The 23272-nt window shown below is 38.1% G+C and overlaps 1 protein-coding gene across 15 annotated transcripts in view; it reads right to left on the bottom strand.

The window, feature by feature from the left end:
- LOC124267172 (kinesin light chain-like) overlaps positions 1–23272 on the bottom strand; it is a 44034-nt gene that overhangs the window by 15928 nt on the left and 4834 nt on the right. For 7 of the 15 annotated variants that reach the window (XM_046702089.1, XM_046702085.1, XM_046702081.1 and 4 more), the window contains exons 1-6: positions 14888–15030; positions 5965–6208; positions 5255–5491; positions 4538–4622; positions 4003–4231; positions 1739–1826 (exon numbers count right to left, since the gene is read on the bottom strand). In XM_046702089.1, coding sequence (XP_046558045.1) covers positions 1739–1826; positions 4003–4231; positions 4538–4622; positions 5255–5491; positions 5965–6208; positions 14888–15015 — 1011 coding nt within the window. In that variant the 5' untranslated portion in view covers positions 15016–15030. Of the gene's footprint in view, positions 1–1738; positions 1827–2356; positions 2445–4002; positions 4232–4537; positions 4623–5254; positions 5492–5964; positions 6209–14887; positions 15031–23272 lie in introns of those variants that run through there. The other 8 variants (XM_046702087.1, XM_046702084.1, XM_046702086.1 and 5 more) reach the window with 3 other exon arrangements.

A 23272-nucleotide genomic window follows, 5' to 3' on the forward strand; every position in this document is an offset into this window, starting at 1 on the left:
ATGCAGACATGCTATCAGCTGACACCATAAAATTCTGAAACACCCAGTACTGGGCCCTGCTCCACAAAGCAATCTGACAGTGAGTGAGTGTTAGTTTTACGCCGCACTCCAATATTCCAGCTATATGGAGGTGGTCTGTAAATAAGCGAGTCTGGACCAGACAATCCAGTGATCAACAGCAGTGAACATAGAAATCGGTCTATTGGGATACGTTGACGTGTGTCAACCAAGTCAACAAGCCTGACAGCCCGATCCCGTTATTCGCCTCTTACGACAAGCATGGGTTACTGAAGATCAATTCTTCACGGGTCGATCTGACGGTTGTAAGCATATCTTGCAGTATGGGAGATAAGATCTAACTGCTGAGACCACTATGTGGAATGGGACCCAGGGCTAATCAACTGTACATAAACACATCAATGTGATACATGTATCTGTCATGCAGTTGGCTCTGCCTGTTTACTGACTGGACACCACTGAAACATGCATTATCAACATAAGGTAATCTGGATGACTTATCACCTTTCCACAATGCATTAGTAGTTTCCCCATGATGATGAAGGAAATTATCACATTAACATAGGGAACAGAGGGGAGATATTGTTGTTATAAACTGTTAAGGTTACAAAGACACACCGTCTACAGATGTACAAGATGACCAGATGAATACTCTGTCACTTGAATTAACTCAAAGCCAAGACAAATTATAACTGACCATGGCATTTTGAAAAGAGAAGAAAAGGATTTCTGAATGACAGAGGGTTCACCTTGTGTGACTCAAAATTCAGTTACAAAAAGTAAGACAATCAAATGGTAACAATTAGTGATGAGATTTGGCAAGACTTTTGTATTGCAATTTATTGCCATAATGATTCGTGCATTGCATACATGCAATATATTGCATGCATTCTATTATATGTAATCATTGTGGAACTTGCACAAGATTTTCAGGCTGTGGATCAGTAAATGTTGTTGTTACAAAAGGCACACTGCATGTTATCTTTGAATTTGTGGCAATGTTTTCTTAAGTGTAAAATGGACCCATACTTTCATTGGACTTCACCTGCACAATTTCTTACAACTTGTACCCTCCACTAGATTGCTGGATGTTGATGTGGTCACAGTGCATGTGCAGTAGTAAACAATATATGGTCGCTATTGTTTTCTTTTTCAGATACTGAAATCAGCTGCTTCTTTCTTGACTTCAATCTAACTCATCACCAATTCAAACTCAAAAGCCAAACTATTTAAGATTTTGAAAACTCCTGACCTGGTATTTTCCAAACCTTGCATTGCATGTATGTATTAGTACTTCATACTGTGGAATACTGGTTTACCTAAAATACTGCCCACATCCAGTGAAAACAGGCACCAAATGTGTAAAGCCGACTTTGAGATGTAAAAGAAAGTGTACATTTGCATATGAAAGAAAAGAGTTGTGATGAAACTGTCAGTAAACCAAAGTGCCAGTTGTGTTTTGCACAGCAATGCATCAACATAAAGAAGACCAGATCCACTGCAAACCATGTGTCCACCAGTGATGTTATCTACAGGAACAGATAAATCTGGGGTGGATGAAACTGTGCAGTGCTACAAGCAGCACATATGGACAACTAAATGGATGACATGCACTACACCAAAACCAATGATACACCAACCAACCAGCCAGGCATCAGGTGGCCTGGTGGTGGAACAAAAACCAAGGCAGGTTGGCAGGCAGACAACAGCAACAACTCACGGCAGGGTGGTCAGGCCCCAAAGTCTTCTCTCGGATGCCTAATGCATCATTTAGTAGATTGGCAGCCTCCTTATACTTGCCCTGGTCTCTGGAAGTGATAGGCATTACAAGTCAAACAACTAGTCTTGTACGAAATATCATGTCCTTGTGTGTCCTTGTCCGGTGGCTGCATCTGCTACTGGGACCAGGCAGCCATGACAGTCAGTGCTCCTTCTCAAGGTTCTTAAAGAGTGAGAAAGTGAATTCACATATGGATGACAACGACAGTATTTATCAACTGAAAGGTTTCATTGAGGCTCCGCATGATTATCAATCCATGCCATATCGGCATGTGGTCACACAATCAGCCAAGTCACACACTATAACCACTGAAGATTCCTAACTCAGTTCTCACCAAAACCACATTGTGATGAGGACCTATTCAGCCCGGAAGGAAATGGGTAAGTGATATGACATAACACTGAACACTGTAGTTCACAAATACTGAATTTGTCCTCCAAAAACATATTGTTCCTATTACATCACCGCTCAAAGGAGAAGCTTAATGTCACTGACTGCCTGTCCCCAGGTGTAAGCTGAAATGGAAGGGATGTATTAGTGTTAGAGGCAGACACTCACTGCAGGGTGACTCTTGCCCAGTGTTTTCTCCCTGATAACAAGTGCGTCCAGCAACAGGTTGCCCGCCTCCTTGTACTTGCCCTGATCCCTGGAACACCAATACACACGACATGCCGGGCACAATACATCACTTCCCTTCACCTTAGTACCACCAGCAAGGAGCATGCTAAACCAGGATGCAGCTTCTCATTTCAACAGAGAACATCAGCAAAGATTAATGTCTTTTCCATTCTCATCAAAAGATGAAAATTTGGCACAAGGAAATTTCCATGCTTCTCCTTCCAGTGTTACCCAAAAGTCTACTGTCAGAAGTAATCAAAACTTGATACTCGGTAATTTTCTTGAGTGGGCAATACAAACATAATTTATTAAAACAGTTATTAAAACATCCTGTGATTTCTACAATGTATAGTATGACCAGAAATTATTGAGAATTTTAGGAATATGTTTAATTGGATTTCTAGTATAAACAACCTTGACCAGCTATCAAGTGCTTGGTTTCATTCAAGAGAGACAACTCCGTTAATCCTTTTTCATTAGTTTGTGAAGAGTTATCCCCCTTTGTTTACTTGCTAGCAGACGACATTTTCAGTGATCCTCAGTATGGATAATTTAGAGAAGAGGAAGTTGATTTTAGAGTATTATATGGCATTGAGCATCAGGGAGGCACAGGTAGGCCCCAGAAAATTGACTGTCGGTGACAGGAGGCGGTTTGGTATTCTTGTTTCTAAAAACAAACGAAGGAGTTTAGAAAACTTATGGCTGGATATGATTGATAGAGGAACTGTGGCTGTCTGTAAGGAGACAATTAGAACTGAGCTGCATGCAATGCGTTGGCAGAAAAGTCGCGGAATTCCATCACCGATCATGAAACCTGAACAAAAGGAACGAAGGTTGAACTGGTGCTTACAGCATAGAAATTTTAACTGGGACAATGTATGGGAACTTTTGTATCAGCGTCCAAAGTACAGTCCGAAATTTAACGTGTGGGGTGGCATATCTGTGTTAGGGGCAACGCCCCTCTGTGTATTTGAAGGGAATATGAACAGTGACCGGTACACAGATATTCTCGAGGGACATTTACTTCCATCTGCTCACATGTTCTATGGAAATATTTGGATTTTCCAGCAGGACGACCCAAAACATCGTTCAAAGCATTCACAGGTCTGGTTTCGGACCCAAAATATCACATTATTAGATTGGCCAAGCTATAGCCCTGACCTAAATCCAATAGAAAATGTTTGGGGACTTATGAAGGAAAGTGTCAATAAGAACAATCTGACAAATATTGCTGAAATGAACGAAGAGGTGGTCCGATATTGGGACAGCATGGACCACGACTTTCCAACTTCTTTGATCAGTAGTATGCCCTGCCCCTTTGAAGCCTTCATTGCTGCTCATGGTGACTTGACAAAATACTAACTGTTCACCTGTCTTTGAATCTGGAGTTATGTTCTGCTAATATTCACACTAATACGTGAGTAATGAGTGAAAAATAATAATAATAATATTACAATCTTTAAATTCTCAATAATTTCTGGTTGTACTGTATATTATGGTAACAGTAATGTTCTGTATTTCCTAAAATGTTCAATTTTTAACATTGCTCCCTTGAGTATCTCTCAAAGCAAAGCATGCTGACTGACCTGTATACTAGAGCGAGTATATTTAGCATAGTGGCAACATCTGGGTGATCATGCCCACTGGTCTTCTCCAGATCCTCCAGGGCTTGTTTACAGAGTGGTACTGCCACCTCGTATCGACCCTGTGACGCATATTGAATGACTAGATTGTGGAGAGTGCGCAGACGGGCGGGGATTTCATAGCCACCACTTGCCGCCTGGGCCATTGCACTTGGTTGTGTTGGGGACAGAACTGAAACAAGAAGATCATTTAATCAGTTCAACTTCATGGCTTCTTCCACTCATAATTGTCTGAATAATGTATGCCATATGTTAAGAGTTATATAAATAAATCTGTTTTCATCACATTACCTATCTTCTGTATCCTATCCTTTAGTAGTATATTTGTATTAATAGAGTCAATGTAAGTAAGTTTCTGTGAAAATCTAAGCTGTACTGACAAATTGTGAAATAACATCTTCCTGCCATGTCTTTTAATATATGATAAAGTAAAATCCCAGAAGACAAATTTCCAGTGTGACCTGTGAAGCACCCTTACCTTCAGGTTGTGGTCCGTCATCATCATCATCTGGAAATCCGAGATCTAGAGGCTGTGAAGTGGGTTCAGGTTCTTTTTCTTCTGTCTGTTGACAACAAAATATCACATCATAACATGGTTAAATAGGCTCTTATTTCTCTTGTTTTTTCAGTAAGTATAGGAACAAACATCCCTGTTCTAACAGGATTAAGTTGAAAGCATCCTAAAATTTAACCTCTAGCCAAGGCCTTGAGACAGTCCAGTGACGTGGACATGACAGGCTTAGATGATTCAGAACATTAATAGCAAGAGTTTATCACTGGAATATTTTGAATTATTAAACAGTAAACATTTCTGCCTGCAGTTAATAAAATACTAGGTTAAAGACTTACCATATACTTAATATACCATATGACATATATAAAACCCCAACATAATTATACTGACATTACATTTAATACTTCAGCGTACTTGTACTACTACACGGGAGACAGTTGCTGGAACTTCAAAAGTAATGCCAGTCTAAGATGATCACCATTTTAGTGAAACCCAACAAGCAAACATATTCCTAGGATCATAATCAGAGCCAATCTGACACTTAGGTCTATACTTGATTTATGCATAACTGATCGTCACATGTTTGAAGTATGTTTAATAAAACTGGTAGTAAAAAGATTGATAGTTGATGATGACAATGATGACTAGCTTGTCATTAGAAACTTTGAGGTGTGTACTCACCATGCTGACTGATGTGTCATTAGAATCGTATTTCTTCATCTCATTCATGAACTCCAGGTGTTTCTTCTCCTCCTCCAGTGTGGCTGACTTCTGCTCACTCAGCTGCAGCTTCTGCTGTGTGTTGGCCAGCTCATCTCGCAGCCAGCCATTCTCCTGACATAAACGCCTAACCTGTGCTCGTAACTTCTGTTTCTCTGCTTCTACATGTTGTAGATGATTCGCTAATGCCATCATTACCTGTAAAACCAAACAAATGCTGTTACATCTCATTAGATTCACCTCAAGTGAGCAAGTGATGATATTGTCTGTGAACTTTTGTCATGAACAATTATACAGTGATGTAGAATACTTTCTATTTGAAAACATAATTAAAAAGTCAAGTTATCAAGTATCAAAAAGATAATGATAAAATTTGAAATGTTATGAGGAGCGATTGCAGTTTATCCCAAAGTTTACTGCCCATATTGCATTAAAAGCCAACGACATTGTAAACATCAATGAGCATGATGTCGCTAGAAAAAAAAACAGTTTGGAGAAGTAGCAACATTTTTGTTTTAACTTTCATTTCCTTGTAAATGTCAGTTCATATGTCAGGTTGGAAGTAATAATGTTTCAAGGTATTTTTGCTGCTAGCAACAACTAATTACAATTCCTCATCAACCACAACCTCTGAGAGAACAACTTTACACACAGACATTACTTGGCAGTACCTGAGCCTCTCCTAGTCCTAGTTCAATGGACTCCAGGGACTTCTTGAGAATATTTGCTTTTTCTTCCACAAGGTTTGTGTCTCCATTCTCCCTCTTGATTGTTTTCATGGAAGTGAGTAGAGAGTTGAGGATCTGGTGGTGCTCATTCTTCAATGTGTCCAGGCCCTGGATCACCGTTTTGGTGTTGTTGATGATCTCGTCCTGGGTCAACGCCGTCATCTTGCCGATCTCCTCTATCTTCTTTCTGCAATACAAAACAGATCATCCTGCACTTTCACATTTCAAAAAGTGAAGTCTAGGCACCCGGTATGTACATGAAGTGAGTGTATTCAGGAGATGTGCTCATGTTCAATAACATTGGGTTCTTGATAACTTCTTAACAATCAACTAGAGTTTATTCTGTTTATTACAAACAAGTTTATTCTGTTTATTACAAAACAAAACAATTGGATAAAATACTCTGTTTCCTGAAATGGATATGACATTTAAGACAAATAATCAGTCACCACTCACTTTCCACTCAGATCATGTACAAATTTTAAATTTTAGGGAATTCAGGGAATTAAACTGTTCCCTGAGGAAATTACACTGATTTCAACATATTCAATACCTTTTTCAAATAGGTTTGTGATAAACATTAAGACAGCATGGTCAACTATATTACCACAGATCTGAATCATGTCAAGGATAACGGGATATTGAAACTGATGGAAGTAGGCCCTTGAAACTGTAATGTCAATAACATCTAGACACTCATATATGACATATTTGTCCTGTTACAACATCACTTATGTTGATGGGATGTGGTCCAGTCTCCAGCTTTAGCTTTAGTACAAAGCCAAATCCAACAACAAGTCTTTTGACCTTGTAATCAAAGACAGCCCATGTGTACAGAGTCAAACACAGAAAACACCATAATGAATGGCAAGTTTGTGCTGGTAGACTGAAATGACTTTTGTGTCCAGGGCCCCGTTCCTCAAAGCGATCGTAGGGCTAAGATGATCGCAACTCCCATACTTTAACATAGACTTACGACTATCGTAGCGCTACGATCGCTTTGAGGAACGGGGCCCAGCATTAGTTCTTACATTCCATTCACCTAATCATTGAGCGAGCATGGTTTTATGCTGCTTTTCGCAATATTCCAGCAACATCAGGTGAGGGGACACCAGAAATTGGCTTGACACATTGTACCATGTGGGGAATTGAACCTGGGTCTTGGGCATTACAATCAACTGCTTTAACCACTAGGCTACCCTACCTGATGTTTTTCAGCACAAGCCAAATCTGAGCAAAGAATTTTCCTTGCATGACGGTGTTACAAATCTTACTTTCCTGCTGCCTGTCATACTGGTAGTAACTTGATAAAGTATGACAGAAAAACACTCAATAACCATTCAGCCTAACTTACTACTGAGTTCAGATTTACCTTTCCTTGCTTGATGCAGGATACAATATGGTGGTTACAGACACATTTACAACACTTCAAACACTTACTGAAGAAAACACATGTGGCTACAACACATCGGTTGTGTTGGAAATTAAACATTCAGCAAACAAGAATCCAGCTCAGTGTCAGACGTAATGCTTATTAATTAGTCATCATTTAACACTGTCAAGTGTGTGAGCATAAGTAACATACTACATTTGGAAAAACAAAATCCATAATAAGTCATTACTGATATCTAAAGACAGACATCATTTTAGCATACACATATGACAAGATATCCTTTGAACAAAGATGATATCTATAGGGCCTGACAACACACTCATTAAGAGCATTTGTTGAAGAATCCAGAGGTCATGATGCCTAAACATTTGGAAGGCTAGGGCAACCCGAGCAATAATATTCCTACACAAACTCAGATGTATACAACTGCGCAACATGTTTACAGCAAATACCACTCAGTGAAAGACTTCTGGCATAGGACTGAAATGCTGACTTCTATATTCAGGATTGTATTCAACATCGTGACCTTGAAATTGTATTAAAGGTTACAAAAGTTAAGACAAAACAGTTTCATGGAGCCTGGCCCAGATTAAATGTTGAACACAAATATTTAGCATAATCATACAAGATGTCAGAAACTGTCAACCCTGGAGCAGTACAGCAAAGTATGTACCATTGGATCAACAACGTGTCACCGGATGGCGTAATATCATCCAACTCCACACTGCCTCAGGACATCAACACATCATTCCAAACAGACTGACTTCACATACATAGCAATATTTCCTTCAACAGTTTAACACCAAGTGATAAACATAGATCAAGTCAAACACACATTTAGTTAAGTAATCCAAAAGCTAGAAACACCATTTGACAATTGAATGAAAGCCTGTCAAAACAATATCACAACCATGTGGTTGTAGAGGGGAATATCTAAACACATTAAGTTTAGTTTGTTTCCTTAAATATTGCCCTACAATGCTTGTTGAAGCTAGTGACAGCTAGCTATTCATGTCCACAATATAATCACGAGAATAGGTGTCATTCCTGCCTAGTCTGACTTGACAAGCTTGACACATCCTTTAATGTTAATAATACCTCAAAACAATCACTAAAAAAGACACAACCATTTATATTTAGAGAACATCTAAAGGCAATATAATCCTAATAACACACACTGCCTGATTAAGCCTATTGACAATGACCATGTTATGACAAGATCTGAGTCTTTATGGCCTCTTCAACAGGTAAGGAGGTCATAAGGACTGTTAAACCTCAGTGACAATAGCCTATGTATCTGCAGAGTGATATTTATTGTTTACATTTATCACAACACCATCCATAAACAGAAGGTATTGTGTACACCTCCCTCTTTGGAGATTCAGTATTTTGGAAAAAAGATAAAGCATATAATGAATAAACAAAACCTACACCGTACCCCTTCAGTGAATGCAGGTATAAATGAAGATATGCCAACCAACTCAGTCAATAAAAATGACATATTTGACATGAAACATTACAAGACATATTGATTTACCCTTTAAATTTGATCTCCTGCCCTGCTAGGCATTGGATAACATTTAAACGTAAGGACAGTGTTTGACAGATGGGACGGCTAGATTTTACAGTGTAGTCAACAGTATCCCAGATGACATGTATACATCAAACTGTCAAGTGCAATTTGTCTTCAGCAAACTAAACCAGCTGTTGACAGTATGAGCATTGATGCACCACATAAGGTAAGGTGATGCATAAAACTGAAGACGGTTTTCGGATGTTCATCCTTTGAAAACAAAATGCGTGACTTGGGACAATCATCCCTTTACAACAATGTGAGTTAAGTAAATGCTGTGTTTTACCAGCAGAAGATAAGCCTTAAAGGAGTCACAAAACATGCAAATTGTGACTGTATGCTTTTGGATACTGACGGGAGTCACCACACCCAACTTGAATTAATTGATGCTCATGATGTCAGTCACCAGACTGCTCCTTACTCCAGTATTTACAGATTACCATGACATAGCTGCAATGTGCTGAGTGAGATATTAAAACACAAACATATCATACTCTGCAGCTGTTATGGTCATCTGACCACAAACATCACTTTTACAAGAAATGTGACATAATATAGACATCCCCACAGGGAAACAGGGCATAAGACAGGCGGTCAGTCTAGACAATTGCTGGACTATTCCTGGACTCTCTGTGCCAGGTTACAGCTGGATTTTGTCTGGTGTCAATCCCCACTCACTGTAATATTCAGAATGGTCCCAGTGGACTGAGAGTTGCTCCCCTTTCATCCCTTGGTGTATGGTCAGTAAATGAGAATGTCTGCAAAGACCAGATTGCTTGTCTGCAGGGACTGGAAGGGAATCAGGATCAATAACTACTCCAGCTGATGGCCAACTGAGTACACAAGCCTACAGACCAGGGAAGGGGTGGCTGAAGTAGATGCAGACAAACACTCTACAGACTCCGACAAGATGGCAGCCCATTCTAGTCTTGAAAGTTGACTTGGTTTAATTTTAAAAACAAACAAACACACAAACAAAGAAATAGAAAACTAGTATGGTGCAAAGAAATCAAGAATAATAATCAGGGTAAATCTTGGACTCAAACCCACTATCATAGGATTCCACCAGGCTAAGGAATGCACCTCTGTATAGGAAGTGTAGTGGTTAAATGACTGTGCTAAAACAACCCTTGGATAATTGGGAAAACCTGCCAGAAATATCTCCAGTTTTTCCTTGTTAATTGTCGTATCTTGCATAGCTTAAGGAAGTATTACTAATCTTTATCCTCACTGCAATACAACGAGGGAATATGACACAATCCATCATGTGTAGAGCAGCCTGAGAGACAGGAAACACAGTCAGCCAGGGAAGTATTCTTGTGTGTTGTGTTTACCACTACTGTAGTGATCATCTCCAACAGGCAGTAGTGCCAACACAGAAAACACCCCACCAGACAGTTGGCTGTTCGCTTCTGTGCTTCTACATCAGAGACTTGTATCAAACTGTCAGAAATCAGTATTGTATTGACTGTACAGCCTTTTGAAACCTTACAAATATATTTGTTGGATTCAGAGAATTGGATAAACATCTGATACGTTGCGTGTGACATTAGTGACATGGTAATCATACTGTCCATAACCAAGGCAAACTTACACAGATTACTGAACTAAACACCGTTATTATTGATCATTTACTGTTATTAATCTTGTTAGCTTAGAAAAAGGTCAAAATTATTGAGAAAAGGCTTGGGAACAATTACGAATTCAAGACAGTCTGAAATTGATGTTATTCTAACTGATGGCGGTGTTATATGCTATTTGATTATTGAATAATGAGGGATGTACTCATAATATTACATGGAAGATGAGTTTCCACAGCAATATGTTTTTCTTACGAACATTGTACATATACCTTTCTGAAAAGTGTGAAAAGAAGCCCAATCACCATGGTTGTGAACACTAGTGATGACGATACATGTATTGTGAAGACTGCCTTGGAGTACAGCCATTGCTCAGATTTAAACAGCACAAATTGGCATATTCAAGTAAGTCCCGGCTCATGATAATGTCACTGAGCAGGAAGCTGGTGTTATATAGATTGCTACACTCCAGTCCCTGAGCAGGTGTGAGCTCTAACTGGCAAAAGACTGCTGTAAATTGTCATGTAGATTAACGCAAAGCACCGACGGTCCAATAGAGTCCATGTGGCTGAACTCAGGCCTAACACTTGCACAGCAATGCAGCTGATATAATGAGAACACAATCATGTTGTTGGTAATTATGGTGAGATAATCACGGACCCTGACACCGAGCTAATGCTTAACATGTTTGGCATAGTACAGCTTACTCTACAGGAGTCATTTACTGCAGTGACTCCAATGACAGAGGTGAATGAGTTTGATGGGATCAAATTCTGGGCTTTAGGTAACACTAACCATTGGTCTACCTCATCACACAAATTAACAGAATCAAAAGCAAGTTTGTTTTCAAAGAGGAAACTGACTTATTTGTACTTCTTCATCATGGAATATGATCACCCTGACAATTGTACATGAAACCAGTGGTGGTAAGATTCTCACTAACCCATGCAACTGTCCATATATTTGTTCAAGTGTCTTTTTTCCAAATGTGCAGAGGAAAAACTGGTGTATTATCCTGATTTGGAAGCAAAACAAAGGATATCATTCACAGAATAGTGATTCTGCAGGATGACATAGGGAGATTTACATGATTTATCCACCTTTGATTAATTTATGATCTATGTCAATGAACAAATAGTAATGATGATTTGGATGGACACTCAGCAAATGTCCTAGTAAATGAACCATAGTGAAACTGTGCATCAGTTGCAAACAAATGGTGATGGGTAAGGGGGAGGGAAATCAGTGCAAAGACTCATCTCAAGAGTGCAAATAAATTACTTTGCACCTTGATGTGCCACCTACTTCAGTGAAGCAGAGAAGCTATGTTGCAGTCTACAGACAGTTATACTGAACTCTACATGATACAAAGACTTTAACCAGGTGACTACGTCTTGATGTCAGTACTCAAACAGTACAAAACATATGAATCAGAAATTCTAAAGATGGTGTTATCAAGGCTGTGAACATATTAAGATTATTGACAGCTGTGAGTGTGAATGTGCTGATAGAACAAATCATGGACATATTTTATGTCATAACATACGTTGACCAATAAATTCATATCCAATGGAGTTTGGACATGGAAATGAATATATATATTCATGTTCCTGAGAGTCACCAGCATAAATAAGAAATGAACTAATTTGTAAATTATGGGGAGTACAATAAACAAAACAAAAGTATTTGTGATTAAACTAATGAAACAGTCTAAGTAGAGATTTTTGTCAAAACATTTTAGGCATTATAGTATTACATCATGGATTTCCTCTTAAAAGAATACATGATACATTCAGTATTAACACATCCTTAAAAAGTATAGATGTAGTTTCAAAAGAAATGTGAATTTTAGTCTTCAAGTGCTCTGTAATCATCATGATAATGTTACTAAAGTTACCAGTATATCTGTAGTTGACACGAGAAACCTGACATGCCCATAGTCAGACACCAATAGATCATGTAGAAATTCCCAAATATTATATATACACAGTTGGGTATTTAATTAGCACTCCATGTCCCATCTTGCTAGATCTACTCGATGATATTGCAAAGTTCTCTGGTACTTCTACCAACAGAAACAACAGCAAGATAAACATTGGCATGATGTGAATGTTATACATATATATCTATTTGCATCTCATTTCTGAAGAACCCAGAAAATGCAACATCTGTTACCAACCATTTACTCATCCATATTGAACGACATATAACACTGAGTTCAACGCACAGGAATACCAGCACAGACATTGTTTTTAAATGTGTGTGCTATTGTTGGTATATGGGTTTATTGAGGTTCATTTTCCCCATGCTATTTATCTCATATTATTTTAGAATGCTTGTCATATCAGTGATTTCAAATGGTGTTTTTTGTCATGTGTTTAATGCTGTAGGCTTTGCAAACACTAACACCTTCAAAACGTTTCTGTAATTTCAAAATGCACTTCCGTCAACAACATCCGGCCTCAAAGATAGCAGCATACTTCATCATTATTACCAGTATCCTGTTTTGTTCTATTTATGAACTTCAATGCATGCCATGATGTTTCTGATTGCTTCTAAATAAAAAATTGGAATTATACAACACATTGTGATATGTATTGCACGATGTGGCCTTGTGTATAGCTCTTATCCTGCAAACCCATCCCTAATCGTTTTCCTCTACAGAGATGTAATAAAATGAAGCCTATTTTACCTAAAGACATTTGCAGGTTGTATAACATGCAATAACAACATTTTTAATGTGGCATTTTCATGAAATATAGCTTTTAGTTTGGACACGATGGCGGCCACATGACTGTCAAAATCATATTCATAAGTATGTGAAAACACTGGGGATTCCCTATCACAAATATAAATACAAGCATTGTTTTTTATCATACATACACTTCAATCTAGCACTCCATGTGTCTGTAAAGGAAAAAGATTACAAAAATCCTTGTTATGACCTATATATAGGCTATACTGGTGAAATAAACTTGGTCTGTGGCTAGACTCACAGTGACTGTCAACAGTATGCCACAGCCTTCTGTGAATTTATTCAACACATCCCCATAGTCATCTCTAAATGACTGGCCAAATGATTGACGACCATCACTTTAACAGATACATGTTCATGGATGATTTAAAAATCGCCTCAATTCCCATTCTCTACTTGAACTAAATATATAAGAATACTTGAATTAAATGTATAAGAACACACTGCAACCCAGATAAAATGCTGAAGAGTCTGCACTGCATTAATAGTGTGAAACTGAACCAATAGTCATATCCTGTCAAACAATGTTAAAATGTAGCAATGAGTCTGTCTTACAAAATAGGAGTAATCAAGGCTACAATTCATGCTAGTAAAGACAGTAACAGAGACTTCCATACAAGAAGAAACAGGTACTTTCACCTCAGATGAGTTGGATACAATAATTCTTCACTGAATTCAATAGAGACACAAAAAAGGCTATTTGATGTTATCTATGAAATCAGGTGACTGACACTCAAAAGCATGAGTCACTCAGAATTCACAGTAAGGTATATTTCTCCAAGGTTTCATCATGACACAAGTGGTACAACATGAAAATGATTGAACCAAAACTACCATGAAAATCTATTTTGACTCAATTCAACCAAAACTTAAGCCTCACTGTGTATGTCTCTTTCATGTTTGAATGACAGTCATGTAGAGCTGGGGGAGCATAGCATAAATTTGACAGCCTTGAGGAAAGATATGACTAAAGGTTGTGATGTAATGTTTGGGCTGAGTGTGATAACATAATTAATGATTATAGGCCGGAAGTGGAAGAAGTGGCGTTCAGATGTAACAACACAGACTATATAAACATGAGGCCAGCAAGCCATGGCAGCTTGCATAGTGAGCCAGGCGAGGTAAAAATACAAAGCCAGGACCTCCTGTGGATCACTATCACATGTTTGCAGCAAGGTCAGGTGAACTCCCTCCCTCCCTCACATACATACATACACTGTGGGCTTTCTTCTGCTGACTCAGTCACAGTCTGCAGACTGAGAAGCCGACCTATAGTCCGCGGAACAGCCTACCCAGTCGACCGGTGAATCACATATAGTCTGATCAACATTCTATTGATCAGCGATTCAAACACACCTAGCCCACATCACAGTATATTCTCACAATATACCACTGAAAAAAGGACTTGAATCTGGACATGATGTTTACAATGTTGAGGAATCATTACACAATGCCATCTTATTATAATTGGTAGCCTGGTGAATGATATGCAAATGACTCATATGTGATAGAACAGCACATACTGGAAAGATTTGATCCTATCTTTTTGTCTGGAAACTACTTACACTCGGAAATTCTTGGCTGTTTCAGAAGTCATCATGGAAGATAGAGTATTCTCAAGAATTTTTGTCACTTCGCCGTGGTCCACCAAATAGCCACCATGGCAGAAGCAATTGACAAGCACACAAGGCATACCCAAGTTGAGGATGGGTGGAGCAGGTAGATAGACTTTCAGCCAGGCTCAGTTGGTAACACTGAACTTGATCTTTATATTCTCCAGACACTACGTAGTTGGACTCGGGTAAGGTAAAGTCTGCATTGCAGATGCATGCATTATAATAATCACCCTGCTCTGGGTTAAAAAACAATCCAAAATGCCACCCTGGTGTCTGCTCCCCTTCCCTCAACAATGGACCTGTCCAACTATAGCAGTACACAGCCAGTGAATTCTAAATTTCCTACTACCACCAGCAAAGGGATATTGATTTTCTCTAGCAATCAATAAGAGGCTGCTGTAGCTGCATTGCCACAATGCTGACATCACTGCTTCATATATTAGTAATGGACGACCGATACTTTCATGTTTGATTACTAACGATCATTTCTAACCACAGTACCATCAAAAAACAGTTTATATTACATGGGACATTTTGGATATGAAGGTAGATATATTTTCAGGCAGTAGTTCGGTCCTGAACAGCTGCTGATGGTAACAATGATTTTCATAATTTATCTGCTGACGTTGGAGCTGAGCGTTCTGTCAATGTAACAAGGTCACAGGAAGACTCAGGTGATGGGGCTGGTTAATGAGGCTCATCAATGCATGCTAATTACAAGAAGCATCACCATCAGTTCTTCCTAAGCATGTTTTGCTATAAGAAAATGATGGTTAACATAACATAAGTATCATATCATTGACAATCTAAAATTAATTAATTTCTGGAACATTTTCTAACAAGCATGTTGTGACATTCCTTGCCATATTTTACTGAATATTTTCACCCACCACAACTAACAAGTACATGATTCAAATACAAAAACCCAGCCATAATCACACATATCAAGGGAGACCAAAGAGACAAGTGAAAGACAAAATGACTCCTTATTGTTTTGTCCTAGTGAAAATCTTCAAAGATAGTATTATTCTGTTGTACAATGTAACTGTTACTTCAAAATGTTAAACAGTCAACCTGTGGGAACTGCTGCTGAACCAACAGCTACAAAGATAACAACAACACTAGACACACACAACACACTAATATAATCAGTCCAGACATATTACAAATGTCATGTTAACCGCCTGGCAATAAGGTCATTGATTAATCACTATAATAGGAACAAAATAAATTTCCAAATCATGTTCAAGATATTTGTTCATATAACATAATGACACATTTATAAAAGTATTTGATATTATTCACCAATAATACACATGTGTGCACACATATCTAATACTTGTGGGATACAAACATTATTTCCAGCCATAACAAACTAAGACACTGCCTGGATTACATGTATATGATGTTTAAAAAAGGTACAGTTGACAGTTACATGTCTATTGTTACAGTAATTACAAATGTGTAACTATGATGTTTCGAGAAAAAAAAGACATCTGAATAAAAGAGAGTCTTGCCTTGCTGACTCATTGCTGTTGATCAGTCAGTCAGCAGTATGGAAGTCAACTACCTGAGGCAGTAACCTGCATCAAATATCACATCTATCTACAGTATCACCATGCAAACAATTTTACATCATACAAATAAAGTACGATTATACAATTTAAATGTTCGCTCTTATCGGTTGCACTTCCTCTTAATACATAAACCATGAGCTCCTTTAACTCAGACCAACACAAACACGAATAACACAATAACAACAGACTGCTGTTGGTATCCTTTCTTACATCAGAAAGCAGCGACCTCAGACACAGACTCAACCTCAATTACCTTTAAACCAGCTGAGCTTAACACACCTTAATCCATTTGTTCTTGCTGTTCACAAATGTTGCCAAGCCTGGGATACTTAGTGATGGGTTCTTGTACCTGATGTACAAGACGGTTTTCTTACCTGAGCTAGGTCAGGAAGGATATTGAACACCTCGGCGTAGCGAAAGATGGCGGGAAAGAATCCAAAACTGGCAACATCTGTCACAAGACAATACACCACTGTGAACATATGTGTGAGTGTATTGAAGTGGTCACACTAACTCCTCAGCTTCAAGAAGCCAAGATAATCAGTCAATCTGTGTTAAAAAAATACCTCTTGGCTCATTCGTCATTCCACATGTTATGGCAGTGTGATTTATTTAAATTTGGTGTTGATCGAATATTCACAACAGGCCCATAATGCATTGTTTCTCCCTAAAATCTGAAGGTTATCCTGACTCGGAATAGTCATGTTATGAGTCTTAGAGCAATTAGTACATGAACATTTTGAGTTCATATTTCATTTTCCATATTGTGTAAGAAGCACTGTCACACAGCTTCTGGCCATACACAGAAACTAAACCTTGGGCTACTAAAACATAAGTTGATATTTTGTAACAAAATCCCATTACATAAAGATATTACATTTACATTTCTTCATATAAATCCTGATCAGGATCTTATGAACAAACATGTATATATGCAATGATTATTATTGAACAGGTAAAAGAATTGTTTTGTGTTTATTTTGATCTTCTCTAATGTTTCCTCTAACTGAAAAGTTTGTGGCGCTGATTACATGACAGTTTCAAATTCTTTCTTGGCAATGCCCACTGTGATAAACAAAAGAGAACAAATGTAAACCTATCATAACTTGAATGTTGTTTATCAACATAAAAGCAGGACTGAAAAACTATCGAACCGAAAACCTCACCTACCCTGTTTTGAAATTGAGGCACTTTGTGATTTCTTTGCAGAATGATGCTAGGGCAACATACCTGAGTAGATAAGCAGCACATTTTCACCAGCAGGTGTGGAGGGTGATGGTGAACAGGAGCTGATAGTCTACGTACAGTATGGTCCAAATATACATTTCCAGTTGAGTTTCATACACATCTAGGCAAGCTTATCAACAGTAAAGCTTCATAATCAGCTAACAGAGTGCCAGACAAAAACCATTTCACATAAATGTTTTAAAGAGAGCAAAAATATTATATGTTCAAGATATGTTTTTGTTCAGTGCAATGTTCACTACTGAATTTGCCGAGGCCTATTTAATATAAACACTGTAGCCTCGTACTGGATGCTGACAATAAAGCTGAGCCCTTGGATTGTGCAAGGAATGTGCTACTATGCAGAATCACTAGGGCTTGTGTCAACAATGGGCAGGGGCCAGTTCAGCTTTGTGTCAAGTATCAATGTTTCAGACACATAAAATCACCATAAGAGCACTTCAATCAATGACTCTATACTGTAGATTAATATCTTATTGATATTGTCAACTTTGGGAAATAAGACATCCCATGCACTGACCTTCACAACATGCAAGTGTTGGTCCTACCTATGAAGACTGATCCAGGTCTATACATAAAGGGTGGCCAGTCACATCGGTCACGCCCTGTTGACACCTAACAAAGGGACTTCTACCTGGCTACCCTCGTCCTAACACCAAGAAACAACGGTATGCATCCACAGAGACTCATTCATACCCTTACCACTGAAGGGTAAAGCTGTACAGAGAGAGGGAAAGACAGTGGGACAGTGTTGGGAGGGAGCAAGACAGTGGAAACAGCAGCTAATTGGCGTGATAATGGTGGCCTGACACTCTAATTTGTGTCAACATTGCAGATCCTAAGATACATCCAGACAGTCGTCCACTCAAATCATCTGTGACATGTCCTCAGAACTACTCTACCTCCAAATCAAACATTCCATATGTGGAGAACCTTTCATCTAAAAGTAACGCTTTATTCTCTCTGCTCATACACTAAAATGCCTTGTTTGAAGTGTCTGATGACATCACTACTGATCAGAAGTTTTGAGAATGACATAAGTCTTAATCAAATTACTTTGGCAATACTGAGATTCAGAAATATACTAGTATATGGCAGGTATACCTACAATGCTTACCTGCAGACATCACTACAGATCAGAATAGTTGAGTTTGTTATCACTTTGGTAATTACTAATATTGAGATTCAGAAATGTATATGGCAGGTATACTACAATGTTTACAGGTGTACTACAATGTTTACAGTTATACCACAAAGTGTACCTGGTGGTACATAGTGAATTAAAGGACAAATTTTCATGAAAACATACCCATTTGTGGTGAGCATTTTACATAAAACATATTTACCTGGTACTTACACTGCCAAAACAGTACATATGACTAATCAATTTTTTCAGCATTATACCGATTCATTTTGCATAATTATGAAAAGTAAAATTTTGCTTAATAAACACACCATGGCTTATGTCCCTTGCAATATGACATCACTGGTGCTAATTGATAAATGATTAACATAAATAGACCTTATTAGACCCATTTCATGTGGTGTAGGTACACTGTGTGGATCCTGTGCCTTGATGTGCAGTTTATATAACCACGAGGATCCCAGAGAGACAGGTTGAGATCACCAGCAACCGGTTGTTAATGATTTCAACCTTTCTCTCCTCCTCACCCTTCACAAATGTACACAGAAGTTTTGAATTACGGTACTTATCAGCCTTTCTTACCTTTTCCCTCATATCAGACATGAGAACAGCAAAGCACAAAAACACTGAAAATTTAATCTTGGGGGTCTTTTATTGCAGATTTACACCAGTCTCAAAAACATTCAAAATGAACAAAAATCCAGGAAATCCACAGACAATATTCTCATGTCTGTCATATACAATGAAAACTCCAATAAGAAATTAACATGCTCACATGTTTCTGATTACTTAATGTCACATATATGAATCTATGTTCCCTGAATCAAAGAAGGCCCTGCAGCAAATCCCACATACTCATGTCAGTGAACACACCATTTTGTTTAGATTGGTCATCGGTAGCGATGGCATATGTCAACATTTTTGTACATATTTGGTATTTTTCCTGAGGTGAATGGTTGTGAATAAAGGACGAATGATCAATATATCCTACTGCTTACAGTTTCAATTAAAATACAACTTCTGTGTATCCTTTCACATCGTTTTCCACACAATCAAAATCACTATGGACATATTTTGCGTTGGGACTAGACGGAGCCCAGTCTCAGTTGGCACCAATTATATCATAATCTTAGGGGGGTAACTCAGGCCTGGAAGGGTAAAAAACAAAGGCCTCATAATGGCATCATGTCAACACTTAAGTTATATAGAGAGAGACTTCTAGTTTCAAAGGGATAAAAATCAGTGTGTATTTAGAAACATATATTAACTAATTCTAACTTCTGTCTTCTGATAAGTGATCTTTAGTGTACAGTTCCCCTTTAAACATTACAAGCAAGGTTTTTTTTCATAAACCTTACATAAAAATCCAAAATTTAGGGAATAGTCAATATTAAATAGAATCAACAAAAAGACAATGCCTGCATTCAAATAAAAATAATAGCTGTGCACTGTTGTTCACCTGATCCATTCAATGTGATCTGAATGGTATATGTTAAAATCTTTAACCAGCAGGCAAGGAGAGATCATGGTCCAATCTGGTCAGTTTGTTAATAGAGGACTGTATAATCTTCTTGCAATATTTCAAAATTTCAGAGAAACACATTCGTACCTGTTTTTCTATTTTGGTTTTCCCGGTGATGTTCACTGAATATAATCAATTTGATTCCATAAACAAACACGTATATGATCAGGAAGTTCTTAAAACCAGGTGAGTGAATCCCAAAACAATGTACAATGTAAGGGCCAACAAACATCAGTGTTGTGAGGCTGGACACAAAGAGTTATCAATGCCATGTCCCTGTTAGGTTAGTACCTCAATAAAGTTAGCCTCACACCAAAGTGGGAAAAGACCACACTTGAACATGTTTAGCATGTTTACTCAGGACAAACAGGTGACCAGGATCCCTGCTGACCCCTGTTGCTACATGGCTAGGTGACACTGATTCTGACCAGACTGAGTGGTGACCCACATCCACAAGACCTCTTAACTAGCAACATGCTGGAGCGGTGGTGTCATCCCTGATAGCTTCAGTGGGACTATCTAAAGAATGTCTTAATCCATATCAGACATCATCACACAGTCAAGGCCCTATGACAACTTAGTATGTAGTGAACAAATGTTTGAAGGGATCTGTTTCTTGCAGCTATTAGATAATATACCAATCATATATATAATTACAAGAAGAAACCGTCACACTTCTTGAAAAAGCCTGCCAATACTGTTCTCATGATTTATCTATTTCAGTTATAACTCTTAATTAACTAAAAGAATACAAAGGATGCAAAGGATTGATCATAGAGATCCTGTATCAGTTGAAAAAACAAATAGAACATTTACAAAATGTAAATGATGGGCAATATTTTTTTCAGTGGTACAGCACAAATTCCAATAATAACTCCTCAAAATACAAACTGTAATAATTTGTAATTTTTTTAAAATACACAACATACTTAGAGATAACAATTTAAATAAATGAATGATTGGTTAAGACAAACATATTATGTCCAATGATGAAACACACCAGCCGACCAACCAATGACAGTTGGAAATGACCCCAAGGATATACCTGTTACTGTGTGCAAGTCCTGTGCGAACAATGTGACTGATGTATCAGCACATGATTGATTACACTGCATAACCTCACCTCACTTATCAATCGCATGTCAACAACATCAAGGTAAAAATAAACTTACCTGTAAAAGCTCCACTACACCCTGTGTACACATATTCGCGGGTGTGTTATGTTTGAGTGTGAGAATTATAGTGAGTTATTATTCATATTCATTGCAGTCACAGATCAGCACCCCTGATGTGAACCAGTGAACAGCCTCCCAATACAGCCTTGCTCATTTAAATGCATTCACTGCAAGCAAACTTTGCCTCCATTTATTTACATCATATTAAGTCCAATGCGCACAAAAAGCATGAGATTCACGCAAGTAGACAAAATCCACTACTCCATGATGCTGCGGTTTCATCCTTGTAAAGTTAACATTTTCATACATTTCATTGACTTCATTCACATTCCCAGGCTGGAGCCCACAGCAGATTGTAGTCGCTTCTTCAACTCTACTGAGCAGGTGGTTTGATGTCATTTTATGCCATGCCCAGCACTGCTGCCGGTAACCTATTCTGCTTCACAATATTACCTTCGAGCAAAGAGTAACCGGTAAAGGATATTGAAACAGGTGGAAACTGTCACTAAACATTATAGTGTCAAAAATCTTGTGGCACTCATGCATTAGACAACTGTCCAATTACCACATCCACTCTGAAGATCAGATGCAACAGAATGAATCATGACCCATATGCCTGGGCAAAACATGTACTGAAAGTCATGACAAAAATAACCAAAATCAGTCACCTAGAGAATCCAATTATTGTTTGCTCATCACATAATAAACTGTATCATTTATGAATGAACATGATATGATATAAAAAATATTTCATGATACTGTCATCTGACCATGGAACTTAACATTTAAAGCCAAAAATACATGATGATTGGGTTGCATCTAGAAGTGAATACTACTGAAAATGTTACAACCCACAGACATATAATTGAAAAAAATACTAAATGTTTTTTAGAGAAAATATCAAATATTGTGACTTTTGAATTACTACAAATGAGTCACTATGCAATGACAAATCAGATAATCTAAAGCCAACATACAAAGTAAAGTGCAGCAGCCTTAGGCAGTAAATTAGGATGACTGACGACATTACAAAACCGGTAATCACAATTTGATGAGAAGCCACAGGGTATGCACATGAACACTGCATATGTTCCTTGCTGACACAAAAACACAGCTGATATAGGTGGGAGGTGTATGCTGGGAAAATGAGGACAATTCACAACTAAACATCTGCGTACAATGCACAATAACTTGCTGTCATAAAATAATCTCTGTCCTAAATGCCTCACTTCAAAGCAAATCACAAGAATTTGTATGAAAACGCTTCATCAAAAGCAATGAATGTTTAGAATCCAATCGTCTGAACTGTCAACCAGGGGTACCAGAAGTACATCAACCTGTGATTGAGAAGTGCATGAGTGCACGTAGGGAAAGCACAATAAAGCTAAACCACCACAGGTTGACAAACTGTCCATCAGAATTGCCATGCTCATTTCCAATAACACTAAACATGCCATTTTAGCAAAACCTAGTGAAAAGTATAGACAGCATAATGTCACAAAAGCCAAAAATAGGCATTGATTTCCGTCGTGTTTTCTGTGCATAGACCTACTTTCTTAAATTAACATCCATATGTTGAGAATATTTGTCCCGGCAGTGAAGTAGGAAAATCCACACTACCTTTCTCCCCCAAGAAATCTTAGCTTTCTGTGAAACAATTAAATCCAGTCA

The sequence above is a fragment of the Haliotis rubra genome, unplaced genomic scaffold, assembly GCF_003918875.1.
Source record: "Haliotis rubra isolate DU_JTF1 unplaced genomic scaffold, ASM391887v1 Scf13, whole genome shotgun sequence".
NCBI classification, from domain to species: domain Eukaryota; kingdom Metazoa; phylum Mollusca; class Gastropoda; order Lepetellida; family Haliotidae; genus Haliotis; species Haliotis rubra.